This window comes from Rhipicephalus sanguineus, chromosome 8, assembly GCF_013339695.2.
Source record: "Rhipicephalus sanguineus isolate Rsan-2018 chromosome 8, BIME_Rsan_1.4, whole genome shotgun sequence".
Taxonomy (NCBI): domain Eukaryota; kingdom Metazoa; phylum Arthropoda; class Arachnida; order Ixodida; family Ixodidae; genus Rhipicephalus; species Rhipicephalus sanguineus.
The window spans coordinates 27,702,538-27,728,366 of record NC_051183.1 but is presented as its reverse complement, the minus strand read 5'-3'; the positions used below and the strand labels follow the sequence as shown (position 1 = coordinate 27,728,366).

General features: G+C 43.2%; 1 protein-coding gene across 1 annotated transcript in view; it reads right to left on the bottom strand.

Moving 5' to 3' along the window:
* Positions 1-9,003: 9,003 nt before the first annotated feature.
* LOC119401589 (beta-parvin-like) overlaps positions 9,004-25,829 on the bottom strand; it is a 48,971-nt gene continuing 32,145 nt past the window's right edge. Inside the window, 11 exon segments of the mRNA XM_049418796.1 lie at positions 9,004-9,487; positions 10,439-10,462; positions 10,465-10,612; positions 11,765-11,833; positions 11,911-11,972; positions 12,114-12,133; positions 13,516-13,574; positions 15,623-15,738; positions 18,092-18,235; positions 18,863-19,036; positions 20,065-20,154. Of these exon segments, the coding sequence (XP_049274753.1) occupies positions 9,414-9,487; positions 10,439-10,462; positions 10,465-10,612; positions 11,765-11,833; positions 11,911-11,972; positions 12,114-12,133; positions 13,516-13,574; positions 15,623-15,738; positions 18,092-18,235; positions 18,863-19,036; positions 20,065-20,154 (980 nt within the window). The 3' untranslated portion in view covers positions 9,004-9,413.

Here is a 25,829-nt window from a genome sequence, read left to right as displayed (position 1 = left end):
GTGTGTGACGAACATGATAACTCGAGTTAACATGAAAATCATGACATGCATATCATGTACAGCATGACTTACGTGCCACGCTCACGGAGCACTGGCGGCCGTTTCGCTAGCTTGATCTACCCCGAAATTGGTATTGCGCGACGTGACTGTGTGACGAACATGATAACACGAGTTAACATGAAAATCATGACACGCATGTCATGTACAGCATGACTTACGTGCCACGCTCATGGCGCGCTGGCGGCCGTTTCGCTAGCTTGATCTACCCCGGAATTGGTCTTGCGCGACATGAGTGTGTGACGAACATGATAACACGAGTTAACATGAAAATCATGACACGCATGTCATGTATAGCATAACTTACGTGCCACGCTCATGGCGCGCTGGCGGCCGTTTCGCTAGCTTTATATACACCAAAATTGGTCTTTTCCGACGTGACTGTGTGACGAATATAAATAACAGGAGTCAACATGAAAATCATGACACGCATGTCATGTACAGCATGACTTACGTGCCACGCTCATGGAGCACTGGCGGCCGTTTCGCTAGCTTGATCTACCCCGAAATTGGTATTGCGCGACGTGACTGTGTGACGAACATGATAACACGAGTTAACATGAAAATCATGACACGCATGTCATGTATAGCATGACTTACGTGCCACGCTCATGGCGCGCTGGCGGCCGTTTCACTAGCTTTATATACACCAAAATTGGTCTCTTCCGACGTCACTGTGTGACGAATATAAATAACAGGAGTCAACATGACAATCATGACACGCATGTCATGTACAGCATGACTTACGTGCCACGCTCATGGAGCACTGGCGGCCGTTTCGCTAGCTTGATCTACCCCGGAATTGGTCTTGCGCGACATGAGTGTGTGACGAACATGATAACACGAGTTAACATGAAAATCATGACACGCATGTCATGTATAGCATGACTTACGTGCCACGCTCATGGCGCGCTGGCGGCCGTTTCGCTAGCTTTATATACACCAAAATTGGTCTCTTCCGACGTGACTGTGTAACGACTATAAACAACACGAGTTACCATGAAAATCATGACACGCATGTCATGTACAGCATGACTTACGTGCCACGCTCATGGAGCACTGGCGGCCGTTTCGCTAGCTTGATCTACCCCGAAATTGGTATTGCGCGACGTGACTGTGTGATGAACATGATAACACGAGTTAACATGAAAATCATGACACGCATGTCATGTACAGCATGACTTACGTGCCACGCTCATGGCGCGCTGGCGGCCGTTTCGCTAGCTTGATCTACCCCGGAATTGGTATTGCGCGACGTGACTGTGTGACGAACATGATAACACGAGTTAACATGAAAATCATGACACGCATGTCATGTACAGCATGACTTACGTGCCACGCTCATGGCGTGCTGGCGGCCGTTTCGCTAGCTTTATATACACCAAAATTGGTCTCTTCCGACGTGACTGTGTAACGACTATAAACAACACGAGTTAACATGAAAATCATGACACGCAGCATGACTTACGTGCCACGCTCATAGAGCACTGGCGGCCGTTTCGCTAGCTTGATCTACCCCGAAATTGGTATTGCGCGACATGAGTGTGTGACGAACATGATAACACGAGTTAACATGAAAATCATGACACGCATGTCATGTATAGCATGACTTACGTGCCACGCTCATGGTGCGCTGGCGGCCGTTTCGCTAGCTTGATATACACCAAAATTGGTCTCTTCCGACGTGACTGTGTGACGAATATAAATAACAGGAGTCAACATGAAAATCATGACACGCATGTCATGTACAGCATGACTTACGTGCCACGCTCATGGGGCGCTGGCGGCCGTTTCGCTAGCTTTATATACACCAAAATTGGTATCTTGCGAGGTGACTGTGTAACGACTATAAACAACACGAGTTAACATGAAAATCATGACACGCATGTCATGTACAGCATGACTTACGTGCCACGCTCATGGAGCACTGGCGGCCGTTTCGCTAGCTTGATCTACCCCGAAATTGGTATTGCGCGACGTGACTGTGTGACGAACATGATAACACGAGTTAACATGAAAATCATGACACGCATGTCATGTACAGCATGACTTACGTGCCACGCTCATGGCGCGCTGGCGGCCGTTTCGCTAGCTTGCTCTACCCCGGAATTGGTCTTGCGCGACATGAGTGTGTGACGAACATGATAACACGAGTTAACATGAAAATCATGACACGCATGTCATGTATAGCATGACTTACGTGCCACACTCATGGCGCGCTGGCGGCCGTTTCGCTAGCTTGATATACACCAAAATTGGTCTCTTCCGACGTGACTGTGTGACGAATATAAATAACAGGAGTCAACATGAAAATCATGACACGCATGTCATGTACAGCATGACTTACGTGCCACGCTCATGGAGCACTGGCGGCCGTTTCGCTAGCTTGATCTACCCCGGAATTGGTCTTGCGCGACATGAGTGTGTGACGAACATGATAACACGAGTTAACATGAAAATCATGACACGCATGTCATGTATAGCATGACTTACGTGCCACGCTCATGGCGCGCTGGCGGCCGTTTCACTAGCTTTATATACACCAAAATTGGTCTCTTCCGACGTCACTGTGTGACGAATATAAATAACAGGAGTCAACATGACAATCATGACACGCATGTCATGTACAGCATGACTTACGTGTCACGCTCATGGAGCACTGGCGGCCGTTTCGCTAGCTTGATCTACCCCGGAATTGGTCTTGCGCGACATGAGTGTGTGGCGAACATGATAACACGCGTTAACATGAAAATCATGACACGCATGTCATGTACAGCATGACTTACGTGCCACGCTCATGGTGCGCTGGCGGCCGTTTCGCTAGCTTGATATACACCAAAATTGGTGTCTTGCGATGTGACCGTGTGACGAACATAAATAATACGAGTTATCATGAAAATCATGACACGCATGTCATGTACAGCATGACTTACGTACCACGCTCATGGTGCGCTGGCGGCCGTTTCTCTAGCTTGATCGACCCCGAAGTTGGTATTGCGCGACGTTACTGTGTGACGAACATAAATAATAGGAGTTAACACGAAAACCATGACACGCATTTTCCTCAATGACATGCAAGACGATGTATGCAGCTCTTTGCTGGCTGCTTCGCATTACATCGATTCCCACAATGCGTGGGATCTGCCGGCTTTTTTTATTTGCTACTTTCTCGATTTTTCGCTCACGGATGATTTTTCGCTCACAACCAACGGTGCCGACGCCGACACCGGAATTTCTGCGACACGAGCTCTCTAACGCTACCGCGTTAAAATGCACTGGTAAGCGTGAGTGTACCACCAAAAAATTCGGCAGATCCCACGCGTTGTGGGAATCGGTTTCATGCGAAGCAGTCAGCGAGTACTTCTATGCTGTATTTTATGGCTTCGAGCCAAGCGTTACGAGGTGGATCGACGTGTTTTTTTATGTGTTGTAGCTGTGTGCACATCGTGGGCTTACCAGGCACGTCGATAGCAGTGGCGTTTAAAGGGGTCATGAAGCACCCCTTGGGCTGATTGAAAAAACACATCCTGCGGAAAGCTGACACGGCTATGAACTGCTCTGCCAAATATTACAGTCGTGCGCGCCGCGTAATGGCCACAAGCGGAGCGCGAAGTTGCCGTTTCCCCAGGCACCCTCTTTTCAAACAGAGGCCGGTTCTCACTCTCGTCGGTGGGCGGGGCGTCTGCCCGCTGTTCGTAGCAAGATACATAGCATGCTTATTGGCCGATAGCCGACGTAAATCGAGAGCGGCGTTCGGATCAGATGCGCTTCTTGCTGCGGGGTGCCACCACTTGCCGGCGCCGCACTCCTCAGTACACGGTAGCCGCACTCGCGCAAGCGAATCACAGCGGGAGAGCGATCGCGTTTCATGACGCGCGCTGGCGTAATTTCTTTCCCCCATGCCATCCCTCCCTGTCTAGCTTCCAGTGCGCTCGCCGGCACGAGAAAAGAGAGAAAGCGCTGGGAGCGTGCGCCAAACCCCCGTAACTCCGCTGATTCTTGACGGATTCGAGAAATTTTTGCGGCAATCGATTCGGGAGGCAGTACACTCCGATACTGAGGCCATTAGATCATTACTTGGAAAAGTGGTTCATGACCCCTTTAAAGGGTTACTTATGGTGCGACGTAACGTCCGCCCTCACCTTAGAGTGCATACGTCAGTATTATCGAAACTAAGTGCACCTTTTGGTGCAATCATGTGAATATCATCGTAACTTTCATTAATGTAATCCTCCGGGGTAGAGCAATGCTTCAATATAGCTTGCTGAATCATAGGAATACAAATGTAATGTCTATTAGACTGCTACAAAACCGGAACCAACACTGGGACCACAGACGGTAATCTGATATGACGCCTCTATCGTAGGGGTACTCATGTAGTGTTTATTGCTTTCTTGTAAAATTAGATAGCCAGCACCACAACCACAATTGACGTTGCACCGCCATTACGCCTGTATAGCCTGTTTTTCCAAACCATTCTATAGACCTGGAGTGGCTCTGTGGTAGAATACCAGATTGCCACGCAGAATGCTTGGGTTCGATTCCTGCTTGGACCCTAATTTTTATTCTTTCCATTCGTCGGGCCAACGCTGCCGATGTTGGTTTTTCTTAACGCTCTCCCATTAAATTACCAATGTCTGTTCTCGTCGTTCCTGGGTAGATGTGAACTGTCAATCACCTGTCGCGCATACCCGTACACCACTGACCGTGGTAAACGGGTATGTGCCACACGTGTCTGGAGGAAAGGGTTTGACGACGTATGCGACAGGATATTCATGTCATGACCCGACAGTCATATTCATCACATCCTCTTACCCTTCCATGCCAATTTTGGTTGACACCAAGTTAAGGAGAAGATCATGAGAACACCCAAACGTAGGCGGCTAGATAAGTAGACAGATACGTAGATAGAAACGCTAAAAGTGCCAAAGGTTCGCTAAGAAATGCTTTGCATTTAAAAGCAATAACAGTATGTCTTTAAAAGCTAGTCTCGGTTCCTACCGTACCCTGATGTCACAACACAGTATGAGCTTCTTGCCCCGTGCTCGCGCGAGATGTGACGTTTCCGCGGCCGCTCCGCTCCGCGGCTCCGTTGGTGACGCACGAGCGGCCATTTTGAATGTTTTGTTGACGCACAAGCGGCCATCTTGGAAGTGTTGGTACCTTACGTCATCGCAACTAGCCAGACTGCTGCGTGAAGTCACCACTGGTGCGAGTGTCGATGTCAGTTGGTGCGACATGCGACAATCGACTTTAATGTCAAAATAAAATATCTTTTCAATCTTTACTGGGGATATGTATGGCAGAATTAACTCACGTCCGAAATTTGGTGTCAGTACCCCTTTAAGAGTTACATTGGACACATAGGATATCAGAGCATAAGTTTATCTAGGATGAAGACCAAATAACTGTCACGATAATTAATGAAAATAATTGACTGAGTTCATTGAAAGAGCACACGGTTTCCTTGCGAGCAGCTGTGTTCGCTGGGGCACCTGGTGGAGCAGACCTGAACCACGCGCTTCTTTCTGCGTGGCCTCTGAGATCCTCTTCGGCAGCGCGCGGAACACAGTTAAGCCAAGGAATATACCAACGCACACGAACGCCGACGTGCGATTGCCACTACCAGACACCAACATCAAGGATTAGGGTTGCCTCCAGATTTTGAGTAAACACCATACCTGCAGTGAGAATACTTTCAAGATAGACTGCAACACAAGGGCTTTGTAACACCCCAATCTGACACTACGTCTTACTTGTTATTACAAAGGGTTTCCATAGGAAAGAAAAGTCCATACATGTAATATATATCCAAATTCGCTTCTCATTGCTCTGACAGTCGTAAGACCTTTTCAACATGCACAAGCACATACGCGAACAGCTACATTTAGGATCGTTAGCTCACGATATTATTATTCTTTTGCATATAGGCCAGATAGATGCAGCAAAAATCGACCTGACCGGAAAGTGCACCAGTTTTCGCGAATCGCTGCGGCCGGCCAAATAGGCGCGCAAGACAAGTCGTTCATTATATCTTGCGGTAAAAATTGATGGAGAAATATCGTTTCCATTTTGCTCAGGAAACGGCAGATCGCGTCCGCTACGTTTTTATTTCTTTTTTTTTTGTGGCCAGTGAATTGAATTCGAGTGCGAAGGCAGTCATCTGAAGGGACATTCTTGTCCACCTCCGCTAATCACCATGATAACGAACAAAAATGCCATACGTATGATATAACAACAAAATGCTGACAAGTATGAGTACACTCAAGTATACCCACCGCGTTGAGGCCTTCACATTCGCAGTGATATCCGCTGGAATGATCACATAACCATAATCACCACCAATTCGCAATCTCTAAAGTACAATACTTAACACACCCCCTTCGCCATTCTTAATGAGGCACAAAGCCTATAGCATACAAAACTCTCGCCTTGCCATTTTTTACTACGAAAATTATGTTTGGGATCCTTCCACTCATGTAAATATTGATCGGTTAGAAAGCGTTCAAAACAAATTAATTTTAATTGCCATGACAGCGTGATTTAAGTTTAATTGCCATGTGTCGTGGTCTCGGGATTGGTGGCGAAAGTTGGTCTAAAACACACTACCCACTCCTGCTATAACCCTTCAATGCTGCAGTATGTTGAAATAAATAAATAAATAGCTCTACTTAACTCTTTCGTTACCGCATCCATAGAACGTGGGTCACCGGTGACCCAAACGCGCCGAGCGAGAATTCAAAAATACGAGCGCTCCTAGCAACTAGTTTCGCTATCTGGTATATTCTGTAAGCACTAATGTTTCGTTTCCTGCGTAGTTAATTTTTTTTCTGAGCGACGGCGATTTTCAACAGCGACTCAAAGATGGCGGTTTGCTTGGTTGGTTCGCGAAGATGGCAGATGGCCTGGTAGCGAGACACTCTCGGAAAGGTATTTTTGGACGATTTTGTTGCCTCCGCAAGCGATATTTTTTGTCTTTCTAGCATATGTGATTCCGAGGATGATGTCAGATCATGTAAATGTAGTTCGGATGATAAAAACCGCAGAACGAGCCCGGATCGTGTCAGGTGTCGATCAGTACGTTTCGCTTTCTGGCACATCAATATTTTATGCCGATTGAAACGTCGCGAGGATGTCGGCACTATTATATCTTCTATTTGTAGTGTCTCGGCATTATACGAAGATTTGGTGACATCACCTTCAGCCTGCAGAGGGTGATGTTCAGTCCAAGAAGGGTACCCGGCCGTGACCTCAGAGATGCGCAGTGAAGCAATATGTGTCACCTAAAAAATCGCCGTGTTGGGCATCTTTTTCACAGCGAATGTAAAAAACAGGACTTGTGTTAACAAAAAATGAGTATGCCTGGTTGCAAATCCTGTAGAAGCAGTCTTATGGCGAGGATGACGGTTCTTGGGAAATTGTCACGGCTGCAGAGATCATGAAATCCATTTTATTTTATTTTTTTATTTCCACGAATGTTGAGTGGAACCCCTTAGATTCCCACGCTGGTGAAAGAAACGATACAGAAATATTCCAGTCATCGCTTGCCGGTCTATTGTTTAAAGTTTATTGCCTTTGTTTTTTGTTTCATTAGCCAGTTGTATTCATATGTTGTTGCTTCCTGTCGTGGTTCGCACACTTTATGCTACGGTTTCTGTTAACAAGATCATTTTATGTACATCTAATCACTGCTACCTCCTCTGCAACGATTTCCCTGCAGTCACCAGTATTGTCAAATAAATGTCGATTTGATGATGCTTGCGGTCTGATGCCCTATTTTAGCATACCATCACACATAACGATGACTGATATATCCCCACACCTGAAATCACACATCTACACATCGCAAGCGCGCGCGATGCTCAATGGGACCGCATACGTAAAAAGCCCATTTTAGGGTAAGCTCCCTTACGAGAGCATCCAAGGATTTCTTCGAACTCATGTAAAACCGACCGCATATGGTAGATAGACATGCAGTGCCACATGCAATAAACAAACACTTGTGAAGGGTACCATTTCTTCGTCTCTGGCGTCTTGTGTTTCCCATTAGCACAACGTAATATAAATGAAGCTAGCCCGCGAGTCTGTTCCATTCAAGTTTGTTTCTACCAGTACACCATTCAAGGTGGCGTTAGGGAACAGCAGCATCTATGGGTGTATTGAATTTGGCTTTCATGCTCTTGACTATAGTCGGACAAAACTTAAGAAGTCCAGAGAAGCCACACCCAGAATACCGAAGCACGGCAGCCGATCTAGTCTACACGACTAAAGAAATAGTCCCACTAGTGCACTCGACAATGTTCTCTGAAGGCGGTGTCACGGCTCATGACGTCAGTCTGGAGTGCGCGCCCATTGGTGCAGGCTTGTGTGCATCCGCCTTTGAGAGGAAATGCCACGGGCTTCTAAAGTTACACTTTACTATAATTGAAATTCTATGCATTCAAGCACGCTGCCTCAGACCGAAGGAACTGAACGTCGCAACAAACATTATTCTATTACGGGACATGGCAAGTGCACTACGTTATTATGTCAACACAACGGGCCACATTAAATCCACATTACCCGCTTTTGTGTCTTTATACATCTGATGCGATAGCGCCACCACAAAACGAGGCTTCACACATAGATTATGCTTATGGTTGACACCAGTTAATAAAAAAGTATAAAGAAACACCACTGACACTTTCTATGCAACCTTAAAGAATATAGGTACGCCGAATTAGCTAAAAACGAATCCCTCAAGATGTGTTATAATCGTACACAAAGGATTCTTTATGCAAGCAAGCCTAATCAGGAGCTCATTGTTTACCATTTAATAATGAGACTGCTAAAATGAACATACTGCATTGTGTCAGACACACCAACGAAAGTGGTATTAAGTCTATTAGATGACTCGTGCAAACAAAAGATCACCAACGAGAGAGAGAGAGACAGACAGAAAGCATGTTTATCAACTAGAACAAGGAGAAGAGCAATTTATTGTAGGCCAGCTTTCTACAGAAACAACACAAAAAAACATTGCAGACACAATTAGCATAAAGAAAGCAACACTGATTTCGTCAGTGACTAAAAGCATGTAAATAAATAGCTCATTTTACTTGCTGGTTATGTACAAATGTACCTATGCACCTTCCTTTGTGATTGCTTCATAGGCAAACCCTGCGTGAACATATTAATTTCAATCTAACAATGCATAACCCATTTGGTAGTCAGTGCTTCATGCTTGCTACTAGCGGATTTCTTAAAGGCACTTTAGGGTAAACACTTAACAAGTATTTAAAGGTAAATGCAATCTTCCTGGCAGTGTGAGGCCTCCAGAAGCACAGAACCACCACTTGTTTCTGGCCAAAGGGAACTCATGTGTCTTTGTACTTTGTGAACAGGTTGTAGAGCACCCTCAACGTGGACTTGAGGTCAGCGTTTACCAAATCTGAAAAGAAATTATCGGACAATCAGCACTTTTTATACCAGGTCTTTCACGTCAAAGAGCAAGCGAAATACAAGGGGGTTGCCCTAGAAAAGAAGCTTTTAGGCTACTAGATGTGGCGATGTTAGACGGACTGCATATCTTATATTCTAGCGGATGCGCAACGACGTCTGTTATATGACTTGAATTTTGAAATCTATGCACCTCATCTTTCTATAACACTTTTCATCAAGCAATTAAATACATGTGTTGAAGAGCGTGTATCATTGTGTTCGTCAGCAATAAACAACAGTTGAAGTACAGTGCTTATCGTAAAATTCCGAGCAAGGGCCCCCACATGAGCAAGCGACCCCTCCAATTTCACTACTAACTTCAAAATTCTGCACCATTCTGGGAAAGCATCCACCCTATCACCCACTGGGACCAGGCAACACTGCACTTTGTGGAATCAAATGTGTGAAAGCGTTCAGCATTCAATATTTGATGTTGCTGAAAGAATCATGCAGGCTACAAGCTTCAACTGCTGAATAGAAACAACACCTGTTATAATGTATCAGACATTGTGCCGTTGATGCTAAAGAAACAAGTTTTGACATCAGTTGCCCTTACCACTATGACAGTTAACGAACATTAAAGCTGGCATCCTACATCTTAAAAATTCCAGTGATTCGAAAGTTGTAACACCTTCTAGGAAGTTCAGAACCACAAGGGAAAAGAATAGTGGCCAATCTCCATGGATGTAAATGGAAAGAGCTGTGCTGAAATTAGTTATGAACTATTAGTAACCATGATATCAATAACCATGCTGTCTAGAACAGGAAAACTTCACATTACCAACTAAAAATGCTTTCACTCTGTGGCACCTTGCCAGTAGTTAAAAAGATAGTTTGAAGAGAATGAATGCTTCATAGCAGTGAGTAATTTGTTTTGCTGTAATACTTCTACAATACTAACCTTCTGGTCTTGCCTTGGGTTTGGCAGACCGGCGTCCGTCATGAGAGTAAATGAAAAGGACACATTGTGAACTTTCTGGTCGAACGTTGAAGGTGTCGGGAAAAATGAGTACAGGGGTACAAAGTACCCTTCAACAAGGCCCATGAGAAGAACCAGGTAGATGCCATCCTGAAACTGAAGAGAGAAACCACATTACCGCTGGCAGTGCTCCTGTTGTGTGGAAATTCGCTTCTAAACAAAATTTAAACAGAACACATGCGGCAGAAAAATAACAGGTGATGTGTAGATTAAAATTCCATGGCAGCAATATCCACGATTGGTCAGTTGGTTCTTTATGGTTTCAAGTGTAATACAGAAAGGCAAGCTGACACCTACCAGGAAGGTGATTCGCAGGAGGGCATGAACATGATGTTTTATGCCAAAACTCATGCTCATGATTTTCACTGCCATTTTTTCTGTGCTTCACACTTTGACGACTCCTTCGCTTTTTGCATCCATTGTACGAAACATGTTTCTCATCAGCTATAAACTGCATTTCGGATCAATAACCTAGTGCCATATATACGTGTACATATATATATGAGTTTGAATTATAGGACGTTGCAATTATTTTCAGGTGAATCATGTGATGAAACAGAATGAGCTTCCTCTAGGCAAAGTACACTTACACACATAACCATTATTTCATTACAGCAGTGTACACTACTTCCAAGCGCTGTGGCTCATATTATCCACACTCCATGGAAGCATAATACTACCTTTGCTTCAGAGGTGCTGACGATTGCATAAAACTCAAGTTTGTGTTTACAATAAGTTTTTCATATTTAAGCATTCTAGCGGTAGCACAATGTGGCCAGCTAATATGTGGCGCAGAGTTCTAATTTAGCAATCGGGATTTACTTATAATAGTGACCTTTCAATGTTCTTGAGAGATGGCTAACTTACTCTGATGAAGAGTAAATGCGACCTCTTAACTGCAATAGCTGCATGCGCATTTCAATGATATCATGCCTACCGTTGCGTGTAATGTGACCACTAAACAATCCAGCAGTTAGAAAAAGTCACTTTTCTATTGCCGTCAATGCTACACTCAATATAATTGCAGGGGTTTTATGTCCCAAAACCATGATATGATTACGAAGGATGCCGTAGTGGAGGGCTCCGGAAATTTTGACCATCTGGTGTTCGTCAATGTGCACCGACATCAGTGCATGCTACACTTAGCCCAGTGGAAAAACCGACTATAGTGGATTGTAACAATGACAGCATAAAAGGTTCCCGTGTTAGCAAATCAGTGACAAACAACAAAGGAATGTTCACACAAACCTGTGTGTCCAAATCTGAGACTTCAAGGTTGATCTTGTTAAGGTGCTTGTTCACAAAGCTCATGAGTGACTGAAAAAATAAAGGCGCCACCATTTGCACATTAAGCCCTGCAAGAGACTGAAGGCTTGCATATGAAGAGTGCCAACCTTTTTCACAACTTGCAGCTTGTCAGGAGCATGGTCGAACAATGTATCAAATGCATCTCGTTCTGCATGTGGAAGAAAATTGTGTAAGCAGTTGCCAGTTGTAACCGGTGTAGTTCACACAGTGAACTACACCGGTTACGACACTGAAGAGTTTTCTCCTTACTGAGAAAATTACCAAAGTGGAAATGTTCACTAGCACTTACCAACTCGCATGCCAAGGTCACTGAAATAATGAAATGATGCAGTGAGTAATCAGACCACAGCATTAGAACTATGATGCATACCATTATGCACAAATGAAATGATAATAGCAAGAGTAATAACTCAAGAGTCACAGCTATCATGTGGCCAAAAAATTTGCAGGAAGGGCTTTAACAGTGTGCATAGAAGTGAATCTGACATGCTTGTCAAGGTAACCAAATAAATGCATCGCAGCTTTGTGTCAGACAATCCTATTTACCACATTTTATTCCAACTATTTAGCCCTTTTATGTTGAGCTGAGCTGAATGAAACGGTTTTCACCTATAAAACTGGGCTACAATGGTAGGTTCCATATTAAGCATGTTCATCATGGGCAGAAGCTGAATGTTAGAGAAGATGAAAAATAAATTAATAATTTGTAAACCTGCCTTAGTATCCTTACACCAATTATGTGTTATCACTGTCTGTATACTAGCAGCATATGCACGACGTGATGCACTTAAAATGCAGGAGAGAAAGACTACACTGTGTTTGTAAGTACATTGGTAAGCCCACACTATGCACTGAACTATCAAAGTGCACAAGGACATCAATCCACCACGCAATGCTTGGCTCAAGGCCTTAAACTGATGCGACATAGGTTGCTACTCTCTTACTGCTTCGCATGACCCATTATCAGGTTTGTCATACCCTCATACCCTCCTACGCCAATTTTGGTATACACGAAGTTAAGGAGGTGACCACGAGAGCGCCCAGACATAGGAAACTAGACAGATAGATAGATGGATAGAAAGATAAAAACGGTCAACATGCGTTTGGTCTGCAAAAAAATGCTTCGCATTTCAGTACCAAGCTAATACATAAAAAAAGCCATAATCATTCAGCTGTCAAAAAACAAGATGACCTCTGTTCAAGTTGATCAGTAATGAAGATGATCGGTAATGAAGAATAAGAAACATGCACTGACTAATTTTGTTAATCTATAGAGAGATCGTGACAATAATTGAAATACAGACTGACTAGCATGCAGATGCTTTCTGCATCCCTAAACATGCTAGCAAGCCTTCTGGTCCATTTGCAAATTAATGACAGTTCCTGGTAAACCCATTATTTCAGACCCATTATACAGACCTTCGATGGTTCTTTCCAAGTGCAAATCATCAGTCAGCAACAAAGCCTTTAGCAGCTATTTAAAACATAGCTTGAGTTCTATTACAGAACGACATCACCTGAATATCAATGGGGAAGACAGTTCAGGCAGCAAGAAATTAAATATAGAAATTTGCTCAGAAGTCTGTAGTCAATAGATTGCTGAGAATGATGCAGCAGAGAGGTAATTTGTCAAATGATTTCACTGGTGTCAATGAAGATGACAATGATGATAATGCAACATTTGCACTTACTCATATGTTGATGTCAGCTCCTCCTGAACAGTTCTTGGGTGCAGGATCCCATTCCGTTTCTGGAATCAAGGGAGTGCCCCACGAACAAGAATAAGAATACGAACAAGAGTAAAGACTGCTCCATTTGCCAGGTGAGAAGTAATTTGAACATATCTGTGTAAGTCTGTTTAGTTTGTTGTTCATAAGCCAAAGATGTTGATGCAGCAACACTATCTTTGCCTCAGCCAGTTGATTTGCCAAAACACATTATTAGTTCAAGAACAATTAAGTGTGCATGTATAGCAATAAAATGAATACACATGCCACATGGGCACAAGAAATTACATTCAGAAGTTAAGGCACCCAGTTCCTGCATGCCATTTTTTTCTGTCGAGCTGCCACATGTTTAAATTCAATATTTTACCTGATCATGCCGATAACCGTGACTTTTGAAATTAGCAATGTTAGGGTAATAATAAAATATAAACACGCATTTTAACAACTCTAACCTGCGTTACGGAATAGTGAAATGTAGAAGTAAGCCCATTATGGTGCCATTAGCTTGAGTTTGTTCGTGTTTACAACACTGCGAACGACCACAGCAACTTCAGGCATTGCATGTTGAATCCGTAGCCTAGAATTCGACATAGAGTCTGTCATGTTGATGTCGTTGCAATTCTGAAGTGAATTTCGCTATAGTGCCACTAAGAAATAACATGCTGTGTGTTAAAAATCATGTATAAAATATTTCTGACACAATAGATGCTATTTAAAATGTTTTATATGTACTGCACTGAGCAAGCTCTGGTGTCGAGAGCACGGATTTCTCAGTCGAATATGAGTTCTAGCAAAGGCATTAGGCGATGAATGGCATCAAGGCGAATGCCATTTGATTTGCCTCTGTGGCACCACACAAATGGAATTAAATCTTAAGTTATTAGAAAGTTAATGCCATTTTCTGTACCCGTGTGGTACAGGCAGAACGCACAAAAGAGCACACCATCCCACATGTTCTTGCATATTGTTGTTCCCATGATAAATATTAAAATGAGTCTCAAGATTACACTTTGCTCATAAAAATACAGGTGGACAATTCTACATTTTCTTAACTTACAGATGACAACTGCAGCAGGTTTTTCCTGTGAATGTGACACGAAAATAAATTCAGCAGTTCTACACGCGAAAACTGCCAAATGTCATTGAACAGTGCCATCTTTTCACAAACTTCACTACTGCAGTGCATGAAATGGAAATATCCACCTTAATCACCAAAATATCGCCTGCTAAAGCCTTTGAACACAAGTGAACACGCCAGTGCTCTCTAACAGTGTAGCACACAAAGCGTCACGCAAGTTCCAGAGTGCTACAAAAAATTGTGGAATTGTGAAAAATTGAGTGATGAGCATGTCAAGCTCCTACAGCACACTGCTGCTGTGCAATAACATTACCTTTTTTTTTTCATCTTGGCTAACAGCGCGACTAACGCGGGCAAATAAGACAAGGGAACCCACGGCACACCGCTGACTTTCCACTGAAGTTTTACTGAAGAAAACGCGAACATAAAGTATGAACAGAGCACCTCGTGACTGACCCAGCCTTGGGCCTTCATAGCCAATCAGCTAAAAAATACCCGATGCAACTAAGTATTGTCACTATAGAAGACGTACAGACTGCAATAGTAAAACGTAACCAGTATACCAGGCATCAACGCTCAGTGTTATTTGCCCACAAATGTCTTTATGTGCCTATATATCCAAGTAAACAATCATTTATGAAGTCTTCTTATGCAGTAACATGATGAATGAGGCCACTCTCTTTTTGCAAGTTTTTGATTTTTTTGCGCAAATCAAGTACGTGCAGAAGAGTGGTTCATTGTGCTAGTTGGTCACTCATTTGTAAATGGGAAAAACAGTGCAAAAGGAGACGTAGCACAGGCGAATGAACACGTAGGACAAGCGCTCGTCCTGTGTGTTCCTTCACCTGTATTACGTTTCCTTTTGCGGCATTTTTCCTATTTGCAAAAGTGAGTACAAGTGCTATGTACAATAAGTTGGCATAAGTTAATTTATTGTGTATAGCTTGTGCTCTATCAGGTAAAAAGAAAGCAAGATAAAACATGATTTCCCACCTGAACAACGACGACGTTCACGACCACATTTTCAGGCAATCTTACTGGTGCTCGGAAGTGTCGAGCCAGAGCAACCAATAGGTGAATAATGGATACCACATTTTTTTGGTGGATGCCTAAAAGACAGAAAAAAACTCAATTGCCACTGACCTAAGGATGCATACACAATTCCTAGTAGGAAGTAAAAATGAAAGCTTCATGTTTGACACAGCAGAAATACATAAGCCAGTGATGTAGTCAGAAATTTGTTTGGAGAAGGGGGAGCCTAAAACTTCCTTAATATATGTTTGTGTGTGTTTGTATGTGCGCCACACACACAAACACACACACACGCAAAATGTCGAAGTTTCAGGGGGGTTGAACCCTAAAGCACTTCCCCGGTTACACCACTGCATAAAGCTAAACTAGGTGAAAAAGTTACAAAGCACCAACAAAAACAACACAGAGTACAAGGTCTTTTGTGGGGTAATGAGCAAAGTACAATAAACGTTCGTTTACTGCAACAAAAGGAGCATTGGTTGAATTTTTTTTCTGCTGGAATTTTGCAGCTTATAAAAATTCAATGCCCTGAATTGAGTAAACACGGAGACACCCACAACAAATGTGCATGTATTGTATTTCATGACCTTCAAACAACTCTTCGTGAAATGTAAAGTGCAAATGAATTCTACAACGCAATGCACTTAAAATCGAGCAGTTTCTGTTATGGGAAAAAATTTACAGCATACGCCAGTTCTGTGAATTCTGCTAAAATTGGTAAGCACTAATTTCTGTGTTGCTCACCCTAATTTGTGTGGTACTAGCCTTCTCATTGTGAATTTAACGTGTACCTCTAATGCCATTATAAACTGTAATGCAACAACATACCGTACATTATGATCTTAATATTTACAGTTCTTGGATTCACCTTTCGTCCTGATTTCTCTCCTTGATTAAAGTCCCTTTTTTGCTGCATTGCTGCAGCACTGTTTCCTTGTTTTGTTTTCTTTTTTCTGTTTTATGCAACAAAAGTGCATCCTCACTGCGGCCTAGGGCTGTTGATGGGCACTTCCCCCAATGAATGAATAAATGACTGAGTGAATGAATGAATGAATGAATGAATCAATCAATCAATGAGCGACAAACACATGAGGACCCTGTTGAAAGTAATGATAATCTATCTGTTTTATGGAAGTCATAGTGCACAACATTGTCTCTTTCGTGGTATGTGTACCACCTTTCCTAAAGACACTGGCTCATTAGTGGCCATTGGGCATCAAAATATAACAAAATCAGCATGCTGAACAAAATGACAGAATGTAATATCTTGCTTCATTGATGTACCACAAATTTCTGGCAAAAATGCAACCTCCGAGAGAGAAATTGATGAGGGATCAGCTTGCACATGGCATTGCATGGATGAATGGTTGGTTAGTTTATGGGGTTTAACATCCCAAAGCAACTTGGGCTATGATAGATGCTGTAGTGGAGGGCCCTAGATTATTTCGACCACATGGGATTCTACATAGCCCTCTAGCATTTGGCCTTCACTGAAATGGACTGCCATAGTCTGGATCAAACTAGTGTCTTTCAGGTCAGCAGCTGATCGCCATAACCATTCAGCCACTGTGGCAGCCGATGAATGGATGAGACTGAGCAGTGAATGAATCAGGGTGAGATGGCCAAAACAGCACTGAAGCGAAGCACAGGAGTGGATGCTCTCAAGCACGACTATGGCAAAAATGAACATGTTGGCGCACCCAACAAAGAATACAGGTTAAACTATTTTAATTAGATTTTTAGATGCCACTGGTTTTGAGCAGCCCTGGCTTTACATGCAAGTGCCCTGAATACGAGGCATGCCACAGTAAAAACTGAAACTAAACTTCGATTGCTCGGGGTTCTTTAATGCATATCGTAATCTGGTAAGCATGTCAACATATCTGGATTTCACTCAGACCGAAGCACAGGTGATGTAGCCAATATCAAACCCAAAACTTTGAGATTAGCAGTATGATACTACAGAAACTGATCTACTATGGTCATTTCTACGAAGCCAGGCGAATAAAACAGCCAAACTAGAAAAAGTGCAAGAAAAAGGGCACTGCCCAGTTGAGAAAACTGAAAGCCTAGGTAACTAAAGAAGGCCACTCAAATAATGAAACACATTGGAATCTTGATTACTCACGAACTATTCACCCTGTATAAAAAAAACCATCTTGCGGCATGACGATGGGCATTCTCACAGTTAAAGAATAACAATGAATAGCATCATAATAATTTCTGGTGTTTTACACGCCAAAACCACAACATGATTATGAGGCACACCATAGTGGGAGACTCCATAATAATCTTGACCACCTGGAGTTTTAATGTGCACCCTAATCTAAGTACACAGGTATTCTTGAATTTCAGTACGACTTCCTATGTAAGCAGATAGAGGAACATATAGAGTAGTACGTACAATCATGGAACTTCATGAGCACTTACTTTCTACACTCCACTTGTACTGGCCCCACTTTGGAAGTCCAAGTACCTGGTTTGCACAGTCCACAACAGTTTTCAGTTTCTGTTTTTGACCTTCTTCTGACTGAGTCACTTCGACAACATCGAGCTTCTTCCCACTCAGCTTTTCTGTTTGGAAAATAAAAAATGCAATTGCGATTACTTTAGAGTTCACAAATGTTGCTGACAAAACCCTAATGGGCAAGGATAAGTTTATAAGTTCGCACTTCTCGCACATTACTTCAGCAATTCCTTCCTGTTCCTTTAGTGACAAAGTGCCGACACTTGGGGTTCGCAAACATTTGAATGCATGTCATTTATACAATTGCAAAATCTCCAGTAATCGCAAATGAGCAAAAAGTTGAGAAGTAATTCTTAACAAGGTACAATAGCCTTATCACAATAGCTTTGAAGGTGCAAGGAGCTATCACTCTAAGACTGACTGCCACATGAATAAGCAAGTGTTGTTTTCATTGGGCTAGGCATCAGCATTAGCTCATACACACTACAAGTGAACAAATAGGTGCTCCAATAACTGCAGCGTCGAACTTTCTGAAGTACCATTTCCAGACAGCTTAGGCATTCACAAAAGATGTTTCAGTACGATACACTCCAGGTTAGTTTCATAGACAACTTTTCACTAGTGTGCAAAGCTTCATTGAGTGAGCAAAAGGCTATTAACTGATGGCTGTCACGTAATGTGCAAGTTATTCCAAAATACAAAGAGTGTTGTACAATACAGATAAGGGAGCTTACCAAGAAGTTTTTGTAAAACCTGTCCATCAAAGAGATCCTCTTCGATATCCTTCACAATGATTCGATGGCTGGCAAGTTCATCATTGATCCATTCAATGAGTACAGCGATCAGTTCCTTAAACTTTGGGTCTTCGTAGGATGGTGGTTCAATCATAGCCCTTTCTTCCATTTCGTCTGAATAAAGAAAGGAAAAAAAATTTCATCCAGTTCCACGCCATGAAAACATTCAGGCAATGAAGCTGTATGCACACACGCATGTATGTGAGGGTAGACCAAGACAGCTTACTTTCATTTCAATCATTGTCATCATCATTTAGAGCACCATCATGATTATCATCTCGTTTTATTTATTTCGGTACTCACCCCCCTCCCCTCTAGTCCCGCGACCTGTGTGACACTTACTACTACTACTACGACTACTACTATTACTACTACTACAACACAGAGCAGACAGGTTTACTGTAAAAAGAAAACACAATTGTTTGTTCTCATAAAAAAAGATTAAGGCAGCTTCAGAGTACTGGTGCCAAGCTTGAAGGCACAACGGAGCTCCCCTTCCTTGTTTCTCTTTCTTCCTTCCTCTTTTTATCCCTATTTTTTTTCTATCTTTTTACTGTCGCTGTTTCTATTTCGTGCTTTCTCTTTCTGTCTATTTATTTCTATATCTTCCCTACTCTTTCTATCTGTTCTTTCCCTTTCTTTTTCTTTCTCGCTTCCTCTTTCTACCTCTCTCTTTCGCCTTGTCTTGCTCTATTTTTTCTATCTCTTTCTCTCTCTGTTTCTATCTTTTTTCTCATTCTTCCCTTTCCTTCGCTCTCCCGTTGTTTCCCTCTCCTTTTCTTTCTCCCTCTCTGTACTCGTTCTTTCGCCCATCCAAGTTATAGCATTCCACGTCGGTCAATTCGGCGCCATCGGGAGAGCGCGCGCTGGACGCGCGTGTTTGGAGAGGAAGCAGAAATGAAGATTGAAGAGGACGAAGAGAACACGCGCCGGCTGAGCTACTGCGTTCCGCGCGCTAGAAAGGTAGAGGCCATTCATGATGATGATAGTTTTTGCTAACGCGTAACGGCAAAGCGAAAAGCATATCCGCTCCGCTGTAATAAACCAGTGCAAATTAACACAATCCAAATGACACTGTGAAATGACTTTGCTACATGAAAGGCACTTCAACGTTTCTGATAGAAGAAATCAAGCCCTCATACCAAGGACATAATCCTGCGGCGGCAATTCCGGCAGTGTCGGACTTCCTGGCGTGTCGATGGCATTCTTCCCTTCTTCCTGGAGCTCGACCACTGCAAGTAAGACACAACATATCAATGTTAATATGCAAAGCTTGTTATTTACTTAAGGTTCACCGTACTAGATCGCCGATAGTTGGCCAGCAAAAATCTCAAAACAAGCGAGTGATACGGGTGTCACAAGCCAGCGATCAAGCCCCGATATTAATCGAGCATCTCGAATGCAATTGGCTGCATTCAGCACCTCGCGCAAATAAACGAATCGAGATTGAAAGTGCACTGTGTGACACTCCCGTAGAACTCTACCGCATAACTCGTATAAACACCGGATATGACTGCGGTTACGGCAGCACTGCTAGACACGCACGATTTTTCACGACGGATCGGTCACTAAGAGCGGTATTTCATGCAACCTCGGTGTCACATCTCCGCGGTTTGTACAAGTAAACACCGCTATTGCTGCACAGGTGGCAAGACGATCTCTGGGGCGTGGTGCGACTGTTTCAGTCGACATGAAATAACACATGGACATCAGTGTACCGTCACTCTACACTGAATACTGTTCCAGAGAAGTGCTAACAGTTTAAGAAACCAAGACACACACGGCAACAAAACCGCAGAGAGGTGGTGTTAGCGTTAAAACTAGCACACCACCATACATGGTCACGAAAGAGAAAGCTCGCTCATGCGATCGCTCGATTACGACTACTTGCAGCAATGACACCCAACGAAAGACCGTATAAACGAGTGAATAAGTTACTACCTTCTTTTATCTTCTTCCTGCGGCCAAGGGTTCCTAAGTACTCCAGGAATGACTCGTCTTTTTTCCTCTGGGGAGTCGCAGGTTTGGGCGACTTCGGCCGCGGTGACGCCATTGTCGGTTTACTCCTACACGGTCGGCTTTTGGGGCCATGAGAGTAAAAAGGCGAAACGGGCCAACGCAGTGGACAGGCGGCGCCACCTATGTCGCACAAACGAAAGCTTCGACAAGTGCGCGGGTGTTTCTAAATAGGTGTGCCCACCCGCCAAGCCGTTTTCCGGCGTTTCAAATAAATGTAAAGACCGCTGTTAAACATAGATTTATACGAAGTTTCATTTGCAGTTATAGGCATTATAGGATCAGTTGCCGTTGTGTTGGTCTCGATGGAAATACCAAAGTTCTTACCAACGAAAGAATGGGAGAGAATCGCGGGATATTGAAACCAAGGAAGGCGTGGGGGTGTTAGGTTGGTTATGGAAATTTGGGTCGGTGTAATAGTCGCTACTGCGTTTCGAACGCAATCCGCCTTTGTTCACGGCGCAACTACTCAAGCGCCCGTGTCCTAGCGGCAAAAGTGCGAAACGTTTTCGTGCCGTCCCCGCACGATTCTCGATCTCGGAGGTTCTTTCTGGCGATCCCGGTTGTTCCGGATCACCCCGCCCCAAAACCTACCAAAACGGAAAGTGAGAAGGGCGCTGCGCATTCTAGCACAAGCGGAAGCAGGGATCTAGTTTAATTTTCAAGTATCACGCTTTTATCAGTTATGTTTGCCCGATGGTGTTGCTTGCTATCACTGGAACAGATCACAGGTCACAGGTCACAGATTGTGGGCAACGCGCGTGTTAGAATTCGTCAGTGGTTTGTCGTTTACAACTCCGATTTTCGTGACTTGCAGAGATGACTAGTAAAGAAGCCCTTTATGCAAATAATTGATCACGCAACAGAAAGAAGATCTCTGAAGGCGGCTTTGCACCTTCAACAGGACTCGTGTTTAGAACTGCGGCACATTCTGGGCCCATGGCAAAACAGCACCTGTGCGTTACGCGCAACGAAAGCGCTGCTGACTTTCTTGCGGGCCACAAGCCTGACCGAAACTTTGTAAACAGTGTAGTCTATGTATGTATGTGTGGTTATCAGTGTATATATCATAATCATAACCCTGGAGCACCTCGAGTAGCATGTCAGGCGAATAGCCAGGCAAACATCTCCAGCTTTTCATTAAAACATTTCTCTCTCTCTCTCTCTCTCCATTTGGCGCGCATATTGAAACAGTTGCATCCAGTGCTGGGCAGTATCGAAGATACATGTATCTTAGATACTATCTTAGATACTCTGTGGGTATCTTGTATCTGTATCGCGATACTTCTCGCAAGATGAGTATCTGTATCTGTATTTCCGATACATTCGATAATGTATCGTGTATCTTAAGATACAAGATACTTCTATCGCAACATAACCGTGCAAAACAATTATCGCTGGCCAAGTTCTGACTCTCACGCTGGTACTGGCATCACTAAGCCATCTGAATAAGTCTAAGGGCAGTGACGTTATTTTATAATTACGCCAGAGTCAGCCAGTGAGGGTAGAAAATGAGGAAGAAAAGCACGCGGACATTTACGCCCAGCCCACACACCTTTTGTTTTCTAGATTTATGTTTTCTTTTTATTTGCGCCAATGACATGACACTTACTCTGGGGCACTGTCCTGCGCCACGTACGCCAGTGCGTGCAGCGTCTATCGCGCAAGTTCTGATGTTGCTATAGTGTCGTTGTTGAAGATTCTCTTGCGTTTGCTTCGTAACGAAATATGATGCGCGCAAGAGTGCGGTTGCTTTGCGTCTCGTGACTTTTACATATCAGCGATTTGAAGGATCTCGTGGATGTAAGTTTGACCTGCGTGCAATGAATTAACTTATATGCAAATATAAGATTTAACAACTTTAGCACCACAGGTACTGATGCTAGATCTAATAGAGCAAGCGTTTACCTAACAGAAAATATCTTGGCGTACCGTATTTTTCACTTCCATCTACATTTATTCAAAGAAGTTACGAAATCATAATTTGTTTATTAGCGCAAATGCTTTTTTAGCTGTCATTTTGCATCACATACATTACCTAGGTCTCTGCACTGTTTTTCTGGTCTGGTCACTGCAATATGTATTTTGTAACGCACTCCCAAAATAAGATTTCTGCTTTATTCTTCTGTCTGCTTTATATTTCTACTACTGTTTACACACTTAGACGTTGCCAAGGCGATTGTGAAAACAAATATATTATTATGTGGGCGTGCCTTGAGTATACAGTACAAAATATTCTGCTTACCGCTTAAAAAAATAGCGAAATTGAGTTTGCATTACAATAATGGAAATCATTAGGAGCCATCTTAAAGATGTTAGGAAGGGGATTCGAGAAACGTTGTTTTACTAAATGCTCTGTTTTTTCTCATGAGCGTCCCAACGAGCCGTTTCACGCAATTTTCAGTGGGCACTGAAATTTCTATTGTCTCAACAGGTAAGTTGACAATACATCATGCTCATAGTTATTAAGCACCGTCTGTATTGTGTTTCTGTACTCATTCAGTGCGAATGTTTGATACAAAACCACGTCTATATTTTACTTATATTTGTTTTCCTGTTTTAGGCAGTCTTAAATATTTTCCCATTACTAATAGCCACGTAATGGGAGCTATAAGCGGCAATAGTGAGAATAGCGGTGGTGTCCTGCGACGCTTTGTGCAACTATACAATACGTCTGAGACATTTCTGTGTTGCACATGTTCTCTCGTGGAAGAAAAATTGCTAAAAGATTAAAGGTTAGTGAGCATATCAACAAAGAATCCCTTACGCCAGCAGCTAAGTAGAATCATGGAAATTCATTGCAGTTTTATGTGATCTACGTATACATGAGGGGTCTTAAACTCAGCTTATAGCCGGCGGGCCGCAGTCACGAAATTTAGCTCCAAGGGCCGGGACAGTGAAGATGGTGGGGTCGGAGAGAGTTTGAACAAAATGACGTTGCCATTTGAAAGGAAGCCTTTCCCATATCCCATATATAGGTCATTTCTGAAGGGGATTTGGAGTCAGCATTCGAGAAACTTCGATACCGATGTACGCAACGAGTGAAATCTGGACGCAGATTGCAATGTAGATTTTTTGCTCCACGGTTATGTTTCAGCACACGGTGACCACATGTTCCTCACAAACAAATGCTTGAGACCAGTCATGTCTGTGTAGCTCATGAACATACTTATTTAGAAAGTAAAAACAAATGGGACGGAGACGGTCATGTGTGCCGGCCGGGCTGCTAGCGAACGGTCTCAAACCCAGTATGCACCATGCGTTCCCCCCCCCCCCCCCCCCCCCTCCAAAAAAAAAAGTCGCTACCAGCGTTGTTGCTGCTGTACACCTGTTCGGATATACGGTATTGTGCAAGCCTTCTTTTACGGTCGAGGTAAAAGTCCACACCGGTATTTGCGCCGTCGTGCGAATAATTGACGTTATTGTGATTATATGGCAACCCGCTAGCTGGTCGGCAAGCTGAGCAGCGACTCCTATCAAATGCAAAAATGAGAAGCAAGAACCGCTGTCTGTGAAGAAGCTAAAGCAAGCCCCAATAAGTTGTTTTGGAAGGAAACTAATTCACTTTGAGCAAGAAGGGCAAAACATTTGAAATAATAACAGACATTTCATTCAAGTGAAACAGAATAGGTCACAGTTAAAAAATTTTCGAGCAGACATTTCTGTGCATAGGCGTTTGCTACTACATGATATGGATCTATAATAACCAATTTGAGAATGTATCGAAGTATCTTAAGATACAATTGCCAAGTATCGTATCGGATACAATTATTGCGGCAGTATCTTGTATCTGTATCTCCAATACTTTTTGCCTGAGTATCTTGTATCGTATCGCGATACAATTTCAAAGTATCTTTGCCCAGCCCTGGTTGCATCAAATAAGGAAGTGTATCCTGATGTTCTCTTTTTTTTTTTTGCGTTCAAATCATTCCGACACGACGGTATTGTTACGGGGTCTACACATGTATCTATCATGATAAAGTAAAAATTTTCTCAACAAATCTTTTTTAAAGTACTAGAGAAAGAGTAGCAGCGCAGTGGGTGCGAGTCATACATATTAGAGGTTATCGTCCCCGACTAGCCTACGTGATCCATGGGACGCATTCGCGATGCATGGCGCAGCTGGAGGACGAAATAAGACCGAAAAGTTTCTAGTAAATAAATAAACAAAGAAAAGTGAGGTAGAAGGAAAGAAGGAAGGAACACAAAAGGGAGAAGGCAGGGAGGTTAACCAGACAGCAGTCCGGTTGGCTACCCTACGCCGGGGGAAAGGGAAGGGGAGTGGAAAGATGGGAGAGACAGAGAGAGAGAGAGAGGGGGGGGGCGAGAAAAAAAAGGAAATTATCAATAAATGCACTGACTCGTATGTGGCGGTGGCACTGTAAAAATAGTCACAAGCGTTCACAAGTGTTCACACGCTTGTGAAAGTGAGGTAGAACGAACTCGTGTCGTTATCTACTTATATGCAGAGACATCACTGGATTTATATTGAAGGAAACATATGTTGCTGTTACTGCAATTGATAGCCTAAACTTAGCCAACACTTCAATTAATCAACCAAAAGCTTATTTCACCTGAAAAATGTGGATGGTTTTCAGGGCTGAGAGCTGCCTTATGCTGCTTGTCTTAGATCCTGAAGATCCTTAACTGGCAGCATACGACATTCACGGTGCATAACATTATCACAATTTAGCCAATACTGACCATTATTTGGCAAACATGCGACAGCACTATATAAGTGGCAATTGTCAGTAGTAAGCCAACACTAGTCGGCACACATAATCGTATAGCAGATATTTACCGGCATTTGGCAGGGTCAAGCAATGTTGGTGGTAGTATATATTGGACTAAGTAGTAAGTACGATAGGCCAGGACAAGACCGTTCACAAAT